This window comes from Berghia stephanieae, chromosome 1 (assembly GCF_034508935.2).
Source record: "Berghia stephanieae isolate SIO BIC M18660-M18661 chromosome 1, UCSD_Bste_1.3, whole genome shotgun sequence".
Taxonomy (NCBI): domain Eukaryota; kingdom Metazoa; phylum Mollusca; class Gastropoda; order Nudibranchia; family Aeolidiidae; genus Berghia; species Berghia stephanieae.
Genome location: NC_088360.1, coordinates 113,969,078 through 113,986,215, shown reverse-complemented (window position 1 = coordinate 113,986,215; position 17,138 = coordinate 113,969,078). Strand labels below are relative to the sequence as shown.

General features: G+C 35.9%; 1 protein-coding gene across 1 annotated transcript in view; it reads right to left on the bottom strand.

Moving 5' to 3' along the window:
• Window positions 1-2,291: 2,291 nt before the first annotated feature.
• LOC144965252 (glutathione hydrolase 1 proenzyme-like) overlaps window positions 2,292-17,138 on the bottom strand; it is a 16,549-nt gene continuing 1,702 nt past the window's right edge. Inside the window, exons 3-10 of the mRNA XM_078900399.1 lie at window positions 16,882-17,077; window positions 15,345-15,499; window positions 14,160-14,309; window positions 12,285-12,421; window positions 11,484-11,671; window positions 4,651-4,894; window positions 4,051-4,164; window positions 2,292-3,742 (exon numbers count right to left, since the gene is read on the bottom strand). Of these exons, the coding sequence (XP_078756525.1) occupies window positions 3,599-3,742; window positions 4,051-4,164; window positions 4,651-4,894; window positions 11,484-11,671; window positions 12,285-12,421; window positions 14,160-14,309; window positions 15,345-15,499; window positions 16,882-17,077 (1,328 nt within the window). The 3' untranslated portion in view covers window positions 2,292-3,598. The remainder of the gene's footprint in view (window positions 3,743-4,050; window positions 4,165-4,650; window positions 4,895-11,483; window positions 11,672-12,284; window positions 12,422-14,159; window positions 14,310-15,344; window positions 15,500-16,881; window positions 17,078-17,138) is intronic.

The following is a 17,138-nucleotide window of genomic DNA, read 5'->3' as shown; positions in this document are numbered from 1 at the left end:
AAGAAGTAATTAGACTTGCTTGCTATACTTTTACTTTTTAAAAGGGTATACAAATGATCAAAAATCCGCAAAAAAATATGTTTTTAAAATGTTTAAATCCGCCATCCGCCAGGCCATTTTTTCCCGCCACGCGATGATAAAAATCCGCCAATTTGGCGGAAAATTCATTCTATCTTGGTTTATTAGACAATTTATATTTTAAGAATACACCTCTAAAATGTTTTATGTTTAAATCTTTTACTTCCACATATCACACTAAGACATACACAACTTCCACCATCACTTTTTACACACATTATTTCCCTGTAAATACTCAGTTTTGTCATATCTCCAGATTTCTCCACTCCCTCATATATATATATATATATATATATATATATATATATATATATATATATATATATATATATATATAATACAGAGACTGCACTTCTAACGATACACATCGATTTGTTCCGGGAGGCTGAGAGTGGAAACGTTTCCATTCTCACCTTCCTTGATCTTAGCGCGGTTTTGATACAATTGACTACCAAATTCTTTTGAATGATTTAGAGAAAACCTTTGGGATATCTGGAAATGTTCTCTAAATGTTTGGATCGTATATCATGGGTCGCAAACAGGCAAAATTGATCGATGGTGTTGAGTCCATTCCATATGGTTTGGGTGTTGGTGTTACCCAAGGTTTTGTGTTGGGACCTCTGTCATACACGCTATACACGGGACCTCCGGGTCAGATTATTGAGATAGCAATTTCCATTTGTTTGCGAACGACATACAATTATACCGATCTGGACTTCCATTTGAATTATGGCATTTCAAAGTGAGAATGGAATAATGTTTACACAATGTTAAGATCTGGATAGTAGAAAATAGATTGAAATTACACAGAGAAAAGACTGAGATTATTGTTTGCAATCCTAAAAAGCTGGAGATTTGTAATGTATAACTTTTAATGTAGCGTATGATAAGTATCTGTGACCAAAATTGCCACAAACTTTGGTGTATTTTTTAATGATTGTAAGAACATGAACCATCGTATTTAAAAAATGGGAAAGGGGTTGTTTCCAGAATCACGCAGACTTTGACAACTTGCTAGATTCCTCGACCAAAATTCTTTTAAAAAATTAGTTTCATCATTTATTTTTTCACGTTTTGTTATAATTTTTTTTTCTTTAAGAGTTACCACCTTATCAAAATTAAGATGTTCTAACGCCTTCCGATCCGAAGACAAATGTCATATCACACGATCACATAGCCGCACAAAATGTTGTGCTTTAATTACTATTTGCCTCCCGCGTAAACGTCCATCATATAAAAAAAATTAAAACAAAAACAAAATCAAAACAGAACAATGCAAAACAAAACCAAACAAAATAATACAAACCAACACCAAAAAAACAAAAAACAAAAAAAAAAACACAAAACAAACAACAAAAACAAACAAACCAAAATCAGAACAAAAAACAAAACAACAGCAATTTATTTTCGTAGGTAGAGTGGTCTACGGTTCGTTTACTTATAAATGGAGCGAATCCAGCTAAACAATACTAGCCATAAGCTCTTCCACACTTATTTCCCCTCATAATACTCTGTCCTGAGCGACATAACGGCAACCTTCGATAAATATTGCATTAATTGGACTGCCGTTCACCTAGAAAATATCCTTTTTCACTTTGGCCAGAAATGATCCCAACTTGCCCATCTTTTGAGGTCCCAGGTTCGCTTTATTCGTAAATCAAATTTGTGCAATGCAATTCTTATCCTTTAGTCTATTCCACAACCCGTTGACATGTATATCTTCACAACTTTCTGATGGATTTTAATGGTAATTGGCTCAATCACTAGAATTGTCAGTGACTTTAAGCAGAATTTTATGCATTGGTTAAAGTACAATACTTTGGTATATTTCCTCTTTACGTTATATAGATAGTATGCGCTTGGCTAAGAAGCTCATAACATTGCCATCCGGAAGTATAACGGACCAACGCACAAAACTGTGTGTATCCATGAACGTTTATAGTCGGGTTAATACAGTTCAGTGAGCATTACTCATAAACGCGGATGGCCAAAAACAATAACAATGATCTGAGTGACGTTATCTTCGAACAACTATATATATATATATACACTTGATATAAACAATAGACACCCAGATAACCACGCCTCTCGGACAGTCGATTGGTAAACATAGCAAACTGAATAGGTTTTACTATTGATGGCATGTGTTTAAGTAAAATACCTACTGTTCTACCTCATGATCAACAAAACCAACACAGAAAATTATGCATAAACTTAAACGTTTATTATATGATCGAGATAATCGTGTGATAACTAGTCATGCATTTGGCGGTATAAAAACAATAACATTGATCAAAGAGATGTCGATTTCATTCACGTTATTGTTTATAAACAACCAAACATGCTTGTCCGAACACGTTTGAAGGTGTGACACAAATTTCATGTTTAAATTGATCAAAAATCTACTCTTTAATTGTTACAATTAATAGTTAAATGCCAGTGGCGCAGCTTCCTGTTGTCATTCCTACATTCATAGAAACTGAAAACAATATGGATTAGGCATGCATATTTGTCACAATAAGGAACATTTACAAATATTTCTCCAGAGAACCGAAGCTCAGATTTCCTTTCATTCATGGCATGCGTTTCATGGTTTACAGTGCATCTCTTATTTGTATTTTCCATTGTAAATATAGCATTCTCTCGTAATAAAATTGCCAAAAATAAACCTTTGAATCTCTGTTGATTTTTTTTTCAACAAAAAAAGTGGGGAGGGGTGAGTAATGGATGACAAACCATAACAAAACAAAACAAAAGAAACAAAAGAAAAACTCCAGAAAAAACTAAACAAGACAAACAAAATACAAACAAACACAAACTATCAAAAAAAAACAAAAAAACAAACAAACAAACAAACAATTAACCCCCCCCCCCCCCCAGATAACAAACCAATAAAGCCCCCAAAAAACCCACCACCACAAAAAATACTATAAACCCCCCCCCCCCCCCCAAAAAAAAAAAAAGAAGGAAAACACAAAAAATAACCCAACAAAACAATCAAACAAAAAACAATCGATTCAAGCGTAAGCGCACACACAAATGCTCGCACACACATAACTTTTAGTATCAAGACCTCAAAGCAAAAGCTTTGTTGAATGAATTTTCAATCAAAGAATGGTCAATTAAATGACAACTTTACTTCTTTTACACACACAGAAAGCTGAGACTGTTTAAATGAAAGCCATATTAGGTTAACATAAACTTGATAAAAATTGCAATGAAAATAATTTTGAATGAACGCAAACTTCATAGCAGCTTATTCATTACTTTTATAATGGAGAACGCATATTTAATTTGTATCTGATAACATATTTTAGCGTTTTCACAACAATGAGACAATAACAATTTGGGTTACCAGAAATGAGTAGGCCTACATGTAAACTGCTCCCAGTCATGAAATGCTCTCATAAGTTATTTTCAAAATAAAATAACATTCAAACGATCATTTTAGGAACCATAAATTATTCAATGTAAAACTAAGAACACAATATATCACGTAAATAATCAAATCCGAAAGTAATCAAAAACCACTCGGTTCTCCCAGTTTTCGGAAGTCACAACCTGCGACAATGGAGTCCTCGAGTATCTGTATCATCTGCACAACAGTGGGGTCGATAGGCTTTAGGAAAGTGTGACTTTTCTTTCGCAGCCCAGCACGAATATTCTGCCAAGTAAGAAACGAGGATACAATAAAATATGTAAAATGGCCCAACTATGAAAAATTGGGTATTAGAGACAAAGTTAGAATTGGGTAAAAAGATTCTGAAAAAAGAATAACTGGAAAAATAAATGAGACGAAAGATAACTGCTTGTCATTGCACACATGAAAAACAGGTGTACATAATAAAATGTTAAACGAATTGAAAAATCAAAACGGTGTTCAACAATAACATTAAGACAAATGAATGGAAACGTCATTTATAAAAGAAACAACATGGCAACATTTTGATCGTTTATATGTGCATAACCTACCAAACTTATGTGGGGATCGCCTTGTATATTCATTGGCAGCAGTTCGTGAAGAAGTCTTGGTTCATCTATTGACTCAGGTACCGACATGTTCAACCAAAGAAGATTCATTGCAGTCTGGAATGAAACAAAGTTTAAATCGGTTATTTTTGTTGAAGTTTGATTTATGAGTCGGCATGCTTAGTGATATCAACAATAATGTGTAAGGTTTTGTTTATATATAAAGATTATTTAAGCTTGTAGATTTCCACCAAAACGTTTTATATTTAAAAGAGCTATGTACACACACAAAAAAAGGATAGCGCCGCGTGCAGACCGAAGTTCAATATGGAACTGGAACCACACGGAAATACACCATCATCTTTGAAGCTTTGAACATGGTATTAAGGAAAGTAACAGGTGTCTAAAGAGAGGGCTTATCTGATGGGCTTTTAAACTAGACCAGTTATATAACACGAAACTTCCATGCATCCAAATAAATAAAGCTCCGCATTAGGACTGAAATGTATTAATATAGTACTATATAAGTACACGACTTCACATACGTATAAGATAAGTTGCAAATTTAACAAATTTGGGTTCAGAAACTCCATTTCCACTTACGAAAGCAACAACTGCTGGTATTTTGCTACCCCCGGCTGCTCCAGCGACGATAGAAACTCTTTTTTTAATATTATCCCAAATGATAGCCGGGCACATAGCTGACAAGGGGCGTTTTCCTGGCTGTATAAAGTTTGCTTCTGCTGGCTGTAGTCCGGGGTAATTTTCCAGAAATGGGTGCGAAAAATCCATCATTTGGTTATTGAAGATAATACCAGTTCGTTTCCCCGCAATTTGACTGCCAAAACTGTAAACCAAACGAAGATAAAGCATATATTATTGATTTTATTGCAAATACTCACCGAATGCTTTTCGTAGTGTAGAATGATAGTTATTTAGTCCTTTGCTATCTTGGAATCACCAGAGTTTAACTGAATCATGCATGGCTTTTTGGTGAAAAAAAAAAACAATATTTTTTAGAATTTTGATTACCCCTTACGTGTGTTGCTGTTGGTCAGGGACCCTTTGTAAAGCGCTTTGAGCACGTTTAGTGGATATTGTTCTAAATAAAAGCTCAAATTTTTACTCAACCCTCCGCCTCACTAGCTATTACATCAACAGATCAAACACAACAGAGCTTTCCCCCACGAATAACAAAGGAATGGAACAATCTGGCCGAAGAAATAGTGATAGCACCAAGTCATGAACAATTCCTTGCAGCTCTGTATAGATAGAATGAAGTTGACGTCACTCGGGTCTTTGTTATTGTTTTCTGCCACCCACGTTTATGAGTAATTCTCACTTAACTGTACTATCCAGACTATAAAAGTTCGTGGTTACACAGAGTTTTGTGTGTTGGCCCGTTATACTTCCGGATGGTAATGTTGTGAGCTCCTTACCCAAGCGCATACTATCTATGCATACAACATGGCACAGGGTTTGTCGCCAGCATGATGGCGTTGGAGTCTTCTTCTTCTTCTTCTTCTTCTTCTTCTTCTTCTTCTTCTTCTTCTTCTTCTTCTTCGTCTTGTGGAAACCTCCAATATTGTCGAGGATCACTCCACAGTTTGTAGTGTTTTACATTTTAAACTTGCTAAAACTCTGCACATAATACTAAAACCACATAGATTAAAAAGTCACGTTGTGAACTCCAGCAATCGCGTGAAGGCATGTTGGCAACCGTTTTCAGCCACTTCAGCTGGGAGGCTATTCCATAGTCGGGCAGTGGAAGGGAAAAACGAATACATGTGGGCGTCTGTTTTTGATGTTGGGATGGTTACTCTTGCTGTGTGTCCCCTCGTATTTCTTGTGCCGATATCTTTGATGTCGTTTGGAAGTTTAAGGCACGAATTTTTGTAGTAGATCTTGTGGAACAATTTAAGTTTATCTATCTTTCTTCTCTTTTCCAGAGGTTCAAGGCCAATCCGTTGTGATATTTCAGACGCACTTGAGAAAGGATCGAATCTGTTTGTGATGCGTCTTGCTGTTTTTCTTTGGATGTTTTCTAAGGTGTCAATGTTTTTCTTTGTATATGGGTCCCAAATTGAGCTGCCATACTCCAAAATTGGTCTAACAATAGTTTTAAAAGCAAGGGTTTGAGTTGTGATTGGGCATCTTTTTAAATTGCGGGTGATGTAAGCGCTTGTTTGATTTGCCTTTGAAGCCAGGTGACATATGTGGTCATTCCATTTGAGGTTTTTAGCAAACTCAATGCCAAGGTATTTTGCTGTCTTTACATGTTCCAGGTTTTGACCATGAAGTTGGTATTCAAATGTAATAGGTGCTTTCTTATTTGTGATGGTGAGAACATTGCACTTTGATACGTTAAATTTCATTTGATTTATTGTTTCCCATTCTTGTAATTTAGCTAGATCGTCATTTAGTGTTTTGCAGTCGTCTGTTGTTCTTATCTGATTATATAATGCTGTGTCGTCAGCAAAGAGGCGTACTTTTGACCTTATACCTCGTGGAAGATCATTTATGTACACTAAAAATAGGACGGGCCCAAGGACTGAGCCCTGAGGTACGCCCGATGTCACCATCCCGATAGTGGAAGTCTCGCCGTCGACAAGAACTTGTTGGGTGCGATTGTCCAGAAAAGTTGCAATCCATTGTAAGGTTTTGTTCCTGATACCAACGTCATACAATTTCTGGATTAACCGATGGTGAGGGACCTTGTCGAAGGCCTTGGCAAAGTCCAGTAGTACTAGATCAATTTGACCACCTTTATCAATATATATATCACAAAATATATAGCAAAAAAGCATAAGTATCACAAAATATATAGCAAAAAAGCATAAGTATAAAACCACCTGCAAAAGAGCAAAAAGAAACTATTATAACACAAAACTGTCATCAGTGAGGGACACTAAGGAATTTTTCTCTGTTTCAAAGGAACTTTTAGGGGAAGAAAAGGGCATGTGTCTACCCACTAATATCCCGGTAGAAAAGCAGCCGGATGCATTTTCAGATTTCTTTTCGGGAAAAATATCGAAAATTCGGAACAATTTGGACCTCGTGCAAAATGAAGATATAAATTTCCACCCTTTTTCGGGTTCACAGGGATTCTCTTGTTTTAAAGAAACAACTGAAGAAGAAATTTCTAAAATAATTTTTTCATCTTCCTCGAAGTCATGTGATTTAGATCCTTTACCAACTAATATTTTGAAATTATGTCTTCCTGAATTGTTACCTTGCATAACTTATATTATAAATCAGTCACTTATCTCAGGACAAGTCCCAGATATCTATAAACATGCAATTGTAAAGCCTCTCATAAAAAAGCAAAATCTCAATGTAAATGACCTTAGTAACTACCGTCCCGTCTCAAATCTGCCATTTCTTTCTAAAATCCTTGAAAAAGTTGTACTCAGACGTCTTTCACAACATCTCCATGAAAACAATCTATGGGAAAAATTTCAGTCAGCTTATCGTTCTTACCACAGCACAGAAACTGCTCTGTGCTGTGTTGCGAGTGATTTGCTTGATGTTTTAGATAAAGGTTCTGTTTCTCTTCTGACATTGTTAGACCTTTCGGCGGCGTTTGATACTATTGATCACGGTATTCTCATTAAACGACTTAATATAACCTTTGGCTTGTCTGGGACTGTCTTGCAGTGGTTTGAATCTTATTTAGATGGCAGAAAGCAACAGGTTATGATTTTAGATAAACTTTCTCGTCAACATACATTGTCTTTTGGTGTTCCTCAAGGCTCTGTTTTGGGTCCAATTCTTTTTGTTTTGTATACTTCTCCATTATCTAATGTCATCACTGGTCATGGGCTGCGCTATCATCTCTATGCAGATGATACGCAACTTTATGCTACTGATAAAACTAAAAATCTCGAAAATATTGTGAAACGTGTGGAAGAATGTGTGACGGATGTGAAAGAGTGGATGGATGCAAACAAGTTGAAAATGAATGAGTCAAAAACAGAAGTGATGATTGTGGGAAATAGAGGGCAGTTGAAGGTGAATGATGGTCTTGAGGTGTTGATTGGGGGTGAAAAGATCAAAGTTTCAAAGACTGTGAAAAATTTGGGTGTCTATTTTGATTCAGAAATGAAAATGTCAGCTCACATTTCTGCTCTCTGTAAATCTTTATACTTTCAATTGAAGAAAATCAGTTCGATCCGTCAGTATATTGCAATTGGAACATGTAAAACATTGGTTGTTTCCCTCATTTTTTCGAAACTAGACTATTGTAACTCGCTGCTTGTCAACTTGCCTCAGGCTTCTATTAAACAATTGCAACTACTGCAAAACAGTGCAGCAAGATTAGTTTTTGGCAAAAAAAAATTTGATCATGCAACCCCTTTGTTGGCCTCTCTCCACTGGTTGCCCATTGAAAAGCGCACATATTACAAAGCAGCGTGTCTTGTTTATAAGTGTTTGGCTGGTATAGCACCGGCATATCTCACAGATCACGTGGTCATGTGTAAATTTGAAAATTACACTTTAAGATCATGTAATGACCAAACGAAAATTTCGGAAAAAAGATCAAGAACAAAATTTGGTGATAGATCGTTTGCTTGTTTCGGCCCCAAGATTTGGAATGAACTACCACGTGGTCTGAGGGAGTGCAAGTCTTTACCTACTTTTAAAAAGAATCTCAAGACACATTTTTACTGTATTTGTTTTTCTTGACTCTATATGAATCCTTGATTTGGCTATGAATTGTTATTGTTGTTATTATTTTATTTTTTTATTTTTTCACTTAAAATTGATATTTATATTGTAAAGTGCCCAGAGCTTGTGTTTTACACGAGAATGAGCGCTATATAAATGTGTATTATTATTATTATTATTATTATTATCAATAGCAGCTGACAGATCATGTGTTAATGATAGAAGTTGAGTTTGACATGAGTAGTGCTTCCTAAATCCGTGCTATTCATCACAAAAAATACTGTTAGTTTCGAGATATTCAGTTATTGAGGATCTCACTATATGCTCCAACAGTTTGCAGCAAATGCAAGTTAATGAAATTGGACGGTAGTTTTGAGCCCTGCTTCTATCACCTTTCTTGTAGATGGGTTGGACAAGAGCGTGCTTCCAAACAATTGGTATGTCTCCCGTTTCAAGAGAGAGTTTGAACAAATGTGTGAGGGCAGGTGCAAATTCGTTACTCAATATCTTTAAGAGACGGGATGGTATTTTGTCTGGGCCACATGCTTTCTTTGGATCTAGAGTGGCGAGGAGTTTGGAAACGCCCTCTACTGTCACATTGATTTCGGCCATAGTGTTGGAATCGTTTTCTTCGCCTTGTAGTTGTTGAGTGGTAATTTTGGTATGAGCTTTTGAAGCAAAAACAGAGCAGACTTGGTTATTAAGTATGTCTGCTTTTTCCTTTGCATCAGAGTATAATACACGATCATGCTCAAGGGGCGCTATACCAACCGAATCGCACCTCCTACTTTTTATACATTTCCAGAGCTTTTTGTTTGAGTCTTCACTGACAAGTTCCTTAACATGATTATGATAGGCCTTTCTACTCTCTTTTTGTGTTTCTTTTTTCAGTCGGGCGTAATTGTACCAGTCTTTCTTACTGTTGGACTTTCTCGCTCTGCTCCATGCCTTTTGTTTCCGTCTAGATAATCGTTTGACGGTGGTGTTTATCCATGGTTGGTGAAATTTCCTTGAGCTTTTCTTCGTTGGTACATGTTTGGTCATCATTTTGTTTAGGTGGTCGTTGATGGCAGTCCAAACATCCTCAGTGCTTTCTAGATGTTGATTAATTATGTTTTCACTAAAAAGACGTGTTTCTGTCCGCATTTCGGCGATATTTGCCTTTTTCCAAATAGTAATAGGGTGTGATTTTTTTGTGATTTTGTTTGCTTTGATAGTGCTTTCCGTGATGAGAATGTCATGGTCACTAATGCCTGGAATGGTTGTACATTTGACAATTAAATTTGGTCGATTTGTGATAAATAAGTCGAGGATATTTGTACCCCTTGTTGGAATTTTGTTTATTTGACTAAGGCCAAAATCTTGCAATTTGTTAATAAATGCTTGGTTTATAAATGAAGGATATTGGTAACTGATTAATTTTTCTTGTTCCCAATTGATATCAGGTAGGTTCAGGTCTCCGCTTAACCAGAGTACATTTTTCGGGTCTAGGCTATCAATACAGCGTGTTATCTCAGTCATTTGTTCCATAGTTGAGTTTGAAGGTGTTCTATACATAGCGCCCACAGTGAGTAGGCCTTGTTCTGTTTTGATATTTACGATCACCGATTCTGATTTGTTTGAATGTCAAGCTTTAATACTGAGAGGTTCGTTGTTGTTGCAACCAGCACCCCACCATACCTATCTTCTCAGTCTTTCCTGAACACGTTGAAATATGTCTCTGGTGGAAATATTTCACTGTCCTTTATTTCGGAATGTAGCCATGTTTCAGTACCTATGATTATGTCTGGTTTTATGTCTGATATCAATTTCCAAAATTCCGGTAGTTTTGGAATTATACTTTGAAAGTTTATGGTCATAGTTCTCAACATGTTTCTCGGTTCATCATTACGGTCACTGTTAGTTTGCCTGTTTGCTATATTAAGCGTGTTATGATTTGAGTTGATTTGGTGATTGATTCTTTTTATTTCATTTGGCCTCATATTGACCCTTCTTCCCCCCTTTGTTGTTATTGTCTTATTTTCACAAGCCACGTTCTCATTATGTTTACTTAAGTCCTGCATCCCACCAAAATGATCAGGTGTTGTCATTATGTTTTGTTGATATGTTGATGTGTCGTTTACTATTGGCATGTTGTTGTGAGTGTCGTTGAGTGGTATGTTGATCAGAGACCTTGGGCACTGTTGTGTGTTATGTACTTTGAGTGCTCTATTAGTATGAAAGGGCGGTGGTCTGTGACCTATTTGAATATTTATTTTTCTTCGTTTCCGCACACCACCACGACTTGGTCGTAGCCGCTGGCTATTACTGCTATTATTGTTACCGTGATACCAAGACGATTCTGTGTCATTCCAATAAATGTTGTCGTAATAAGGATAAAAATAGATATGGCACATCGTGACTAAAAATCGTAACGTAAGTGTAAACAATAAATGGCTAGTCCAATACTTCAAACAATGGGATCTACACCACTAAAATGTTAATTTATCTAAAAATCCTCTTATGAATTTCCGAGAAATATATATCACAATGTAGAATAAAACTTTATTAAAACGACTGTATAAAAATATTCCAGACTTTTGTTTTAGAAATCAATAAAAATCACACAATTCGGGAGAGAAATAACAACACGGCTGCCGGTTAGGCAAACTACACACTTCTTCTTCTTCTTCTTCTTCTTCTTCTTCTTCTTCTTCTTCTTCTTCTCTCCTCTCCCTTCTCTTACCTCTCACAATTTGTCTCTTGTTGAAAATATAATATGTACTCACTATAAGTTAATAGAGCCAGTAATAGCAACAGCATTTCCTTCACTATCAACAATAGCAGCATGTGATGTTCCGTGTTGTTTTGAACCATAATATTTGGGACCATAATAAGATAAATCAAATGTTTTTGAATCATCAATTAGCAACCTTGTCTCCTCTCCATAAGATCTTGAGGTAAGATTTTTGACGAGCTGAAACAAATAAATAGACTAGCTATATCATTTGTGCCAATAAATTGAGATCATTAGCATATCAAAAGTCTTCAAAATTGTTTTTCTTTACCTATTGATTTCTTGTTTGTATGTGTGACAAGGATCTTTTTAAGCAAAGAAAAGACTACCCGAAGAAATAAGAGTGTTACCAGATATCATCATTCTCTTACATCAATTCTTATTAAAATCAATCTAATACCTTTCAAGGACTTCAACTACTCAATATGTTAAGTCATCATGTCTTAATGATAAAGAATACCGTATTATTCAGTATACAATGATTTTTGAGTAATTGTCAATGCGTTTCTCTCTGTTATCAAATGCCTTTTAAGTTAATTTACAAATTTGGTATACAGAGCCGCCGAACGAAAGAACGTTGTTTGTTGGACAGACGGCTAGCAACTGTTTACAATCCCCCCTCCCTCTCTATATATCCATCTATTTATCTATCTGTCTATCTATCTATCTATCTATCTATCTATCTATCTATCTATCTATCTATCTATCTATCTATCTACCATATTCGCTTTTCTCGGTAAGATTCATTACATGCCAGCTACGTATAAGTAAACCATTTTAACTAGACTTTTACCTCGTTTACATCAACAAAATTTTCATCTCCTAGTTGGGTCTTCCTAGCATATGAAAACTTAAAGGCTTCTATCATTCGATGATAAGTCTCAATCTTGGCTTCTTCGGTGGCCCAGCTCTCGGCAGTCATGTTATAACCTTGTGATAATATAAATAAAGCGAAGATAATGGAAACGTTACTTTGAACACTATCGAGAGTTTGTGATGATTTTCCTCACTATTTTCCACACTGTTTGTGACTTATGTATAGAGTCTAGTTCCAGAGAGAAGATAAACATTGAAGAAATGAAGAATAACAGCAAGGGAAATAAAATTCTATGAGTACATAATTGTTCAGCGCAGGGCTTTTGAATCCCACATATTACCGACTTTGCTATATTTTGCACTTGACTAAACTGTTTATATCATATATCATGATATATACATGTGCGGCTATGTGGTCGTGTGATATGACACTCACTTTCGGATCGGAAGGTCCTAGGTTCGAGCCTCGTTCCGTGTATAATTGAGTCCTTGGAAAATGCACTTTGCTCGCATTGTCTCATTGTACTCAGGTGTAAAATGAGGACCTGGCCGTTAACAGCGTTGTCTCTGCCGGAAAAATTGTAATATCGCCTGTTAGGCGTCATGTCTCGTTCTACACTTTAAGCAGTGTTGCTGTTGGTCAGGGACCTTTTGTAAAACGCTTCGAACAGAGGATATTGCTCTATATAAAATCTCACGTTTGTTTTGTTTGTTTATTAGGTTGTTTGTTTGTGATCAACATCATCATCATCATCATCATCATCATCATCATCATCATCATCATCATCATCATCATCACCGTCATCATCATCATCATCATCATCATCATCATCATCATCATCATCATCATTATCAGCATCATCATCATCATCGTCGTCGCAAAGTGTGTACTGTGTGATGTCGTGTTAGGGGGGGGGGGGGGGGGGGAGGGATGAGGTTGTAGATGTTTCAAGCATTCGATAACATCACATGAGACATCGTCTCAAAACAAAAGTGTTACTGTTACTAGTAAAGTAATAAATAACCCCAACACGCCACACAAATCAGAAAGAAAGAACTTTTCAATACATGCCCACATGAGGAAATTCTTACTGTCCACAATCCATTGCACACCTCAATAAAACATCTCCAACATCAAACTCCCCCCCCCCCCCCCCCCCCCCCCCCCTTCCCCCCAACACCACACCACACACAGCACTATACACACATCCACACACATACATGCAAACACACACACACACAAACACACATACATGCGCACCAAACCAAACATCCGGAAATATACAAAATAATGATCTGCACCAATCCTCACAGACACAACTTAACAGCATTCCTCCCTGAGGAATCTATCTATATATATCAGCGGATGGAGGAAACAGCGTTGTAGGAAGAAAAAGAACATGAGGTGAGAATAATAAATATTTCGCGCTCCAACGAAACTGTCGAGCACTCTACGTGATTCAAGCCAATTCCTCTCAACAAACCATACACACACACACACACACACACACACATATATATATATATATATATATATATATATATATATATATATATATATATATATATATTAGCTGATTAAACCCGATGCGGTGCAATTGAAACACTTGCCAGAAAAGCACGTGATCTTAGCCTCATCTTAATCATAATATTGTCAAAAGATTCGTTCAACCCTAGCAAAAATATATCTTTACACACACACACACACACACACACACACACACACACAATATATATATATTATATATATAATATTATATATATATATATATATATATATATATATATATATATAAGAATAATAATATTATCTTTTCCTTTGAAAATTGTAACTTTAGAGGCGTAGCAATACCTGATAAAATAGAGAGGATATAACTGAGGGACGGACCAGAGCCCGGCGAGGGTACAGAGTACAAAGTCTGGCCACCTGGTAGGTCAAGAGCTGTAGGTTTCTTGACAAGGGCCTGATACTTGTCTAAGTCTTCCTCTGTGATTATACTACCTGTGGATTACAATTTCCAACAATGATTTTTAATGTAAATTAATTAACTACTCGTAATCAATTTTGATTAGGTAAAAATTATTACTTATTAACCCCCAAATCTCGATAGCTCGGTTTGGTAGAGTCCTTGATTTACAAAGAGACCGTTATCGGTCTCAGGTTTAATCAAGGTTCAATTAGCATTGGTTGCATATCTAGGTGTATCTAAAGCAATCTACAACAGATAAGTGTTCTATCACAAGGGTAGTAAGCAATTGTTGCTTCCTGTTTTAATCAACAACAACAAAACCCCGAGATAAACTTCGGGTCCATTGAGTTAATGGACAAAAGAACTTTTTATTACTCATTAGATATTACTATCTTGGCGAGGACAAATTGATTACAAAGCTCTAAAATAATTATTAACATGCATGCTAATATGCATACAACATTTACTTTTTGGTTTTATAATTTTATTAGACAGTTGGTGCGGTTTTGATTAAATTTGAATTTGTTGGAAATTTTGAAATCAGATTACCAACAATATGACGAAAAAGAAAGTGGAGGAACTTGTAGCTGTTCCCCAAACGCTTCTGTATGTTCGAGTATACGAGGCTTCTTTAAAGTACTGGACAAATAATTGTAATACTCATTATCATCAAATATATCGTACAAATGGAAACTAAAAAGAAACAGCATACATTGTCAATGAGCTACACTCTTTCTCTTTTTCTGCGTTGTTTACGTGTAAGGAGGGAGCAGCATCCGGTAACATTAAGGCATATTATGAAACTCATCACATCAAATCGGTTTTATGTAGAAGTTGACCAAATACAGATAAGTGAGGGTCACGTTAAAATAACCATAAACACGAAATCGATATGTTTGACGTTTTGATTGACTTCATATTTTTTTCTCATCAATAGAACATCTAAACTTAGCCTAAGTCTCATAATGTTGACTGTAAATCCACATGTCAGCATTAAAATTACACCGGTTTTGAGAAGGGTGGCACGCATTCTATAAAAAGAAATAATAGAAAATAGTAGATTGTACCTTCGTCTTTCAGGTCATTGACGATGTCTTGAGCTAATGATCCTTTGTAAAATGACATGGGATCTTCAGCAATCCTTTCCATAGTCCTTGCCAGTTTGGGCATCCGGACAATACTGCCCTGATTTTTGACGTTGTCGTTTTCATCTAAAAACATTCTGAAAAAAATCTAATATTGATCCAGTCAAAAAAAGAATACACCTTTTAAATAGAAACAAATGAACACAAAGAGCTCTTATAAAGGATGGAGAATTGCTATGATGAGAAAGACATTAGACAACTCAAAAGTTAATTGGTAGATATGTGAGCTTTTTAAATGGCCTAAGAATAAATGACGTGAATAATGGACTCATGAATTATATATAAAGGTATTTCACTTTTAAGCTTCAATAAGTTCAATAAAACTATGGGAAAATCAATCTATAAGGCAATCAAGAATTTAAAAATAAACGGATAAATAAATAAATAAATGCGTTTTTAAGTTTTTAACTAAGTCAAATGACAATGACAATGGTTAATGACAGAACGGATGACAGAATGAACTTTAAAAAAGGCATTAGTTTTTTACTTTGTCTAATGCACAACACACAAATTTTCCTAATCGGCACTAGTAGCAAGTAATTTCTATTGTTCGTTTGACGCTATTGAAACTGGATAAACTTCGGCTCCTTCGGTCTGATGGCTCTGACGGACTAATGGTTGGAAATTACTTGATGAATAAAAATCTCCAACATACCCATTAAAACTTAAATAATTGTCTTTAAGTCCAATACTATGTGCAAAAGACATTTTCTCAGTCTGAATCTAATACAAAACAATTACTAACAAAAATATATTTGACCTCTTGCACCATTATGAGTGAGCAGGTGACCAGTGTGCGGCTATATGTTCTTGTGGTATGACACTCACTTTCTGATAGGAAGGTCCTGGGTTCGAGCTTTGCTCGGCGCATTTGAGTCCTTGGAAAAGGCTCTTTACTTACATTCGCTCACCGCATTCAGGTGTAATATGAGTACCTGACCGTTTACAGCGTTGTCTCTGTCCGGAAAGAATTGTGATATCGCTTACGGGCTTCATGTTCCGTTCTACATGTTACGTGTTGCTGTTGGTCAGGGACCCTTGTAAAGCGCTTTGAGCACGTTTAATGGATATTGCGCTATCTAAAAGCTCATGTTTATCTGTTTAACTGTGATTAACATTAAGAAGAAACTTAAGAAAATTTTCTTAAGTAGACCACATGCGTAATTTTTTAAAAATTTACCAGTTAACTGCCATATTCTGGAAAGACACATATATAACATTTTGAGCAGAAAAGTCATCCTTCAAAAATCGATTGATTTAAATGACCGTTAGCTTGGCAACCCCCCCCCCCCTCCCCCAAAAAAGAAAAAATTAAATTAAAAAAAAAACCCTCTAAAACCCGGGACCTCGCCAAGATGACGATCATATAAATCGACGTTGATTAAAAGGACTATTTTCTGGCCAAATTGTTTAATATGTGTCTTCCTAGAATACGACAATTACCTGGTCAATCACTTACTCAAAACCCTTCATTTTTTCTTTGTTTGGGGAGAGCAGGCGAACCACTGCTTCATAACTTTGCACTGTGAGAGGAAAACCTCCCCGAAGTAAGTTGATAGTCGGAGTTACCAATCTTTTCCAAGGGAGCGATCCAAACTTTGAGTGCATTTCTATATATCCCTTTAATAGACCAGGTACACATACAGACAGTCCACCTAGTTTTAGAATGTAATTAAAGTATTTCCAAAAAAATTGGTGAAAAATTTTGAAATGACT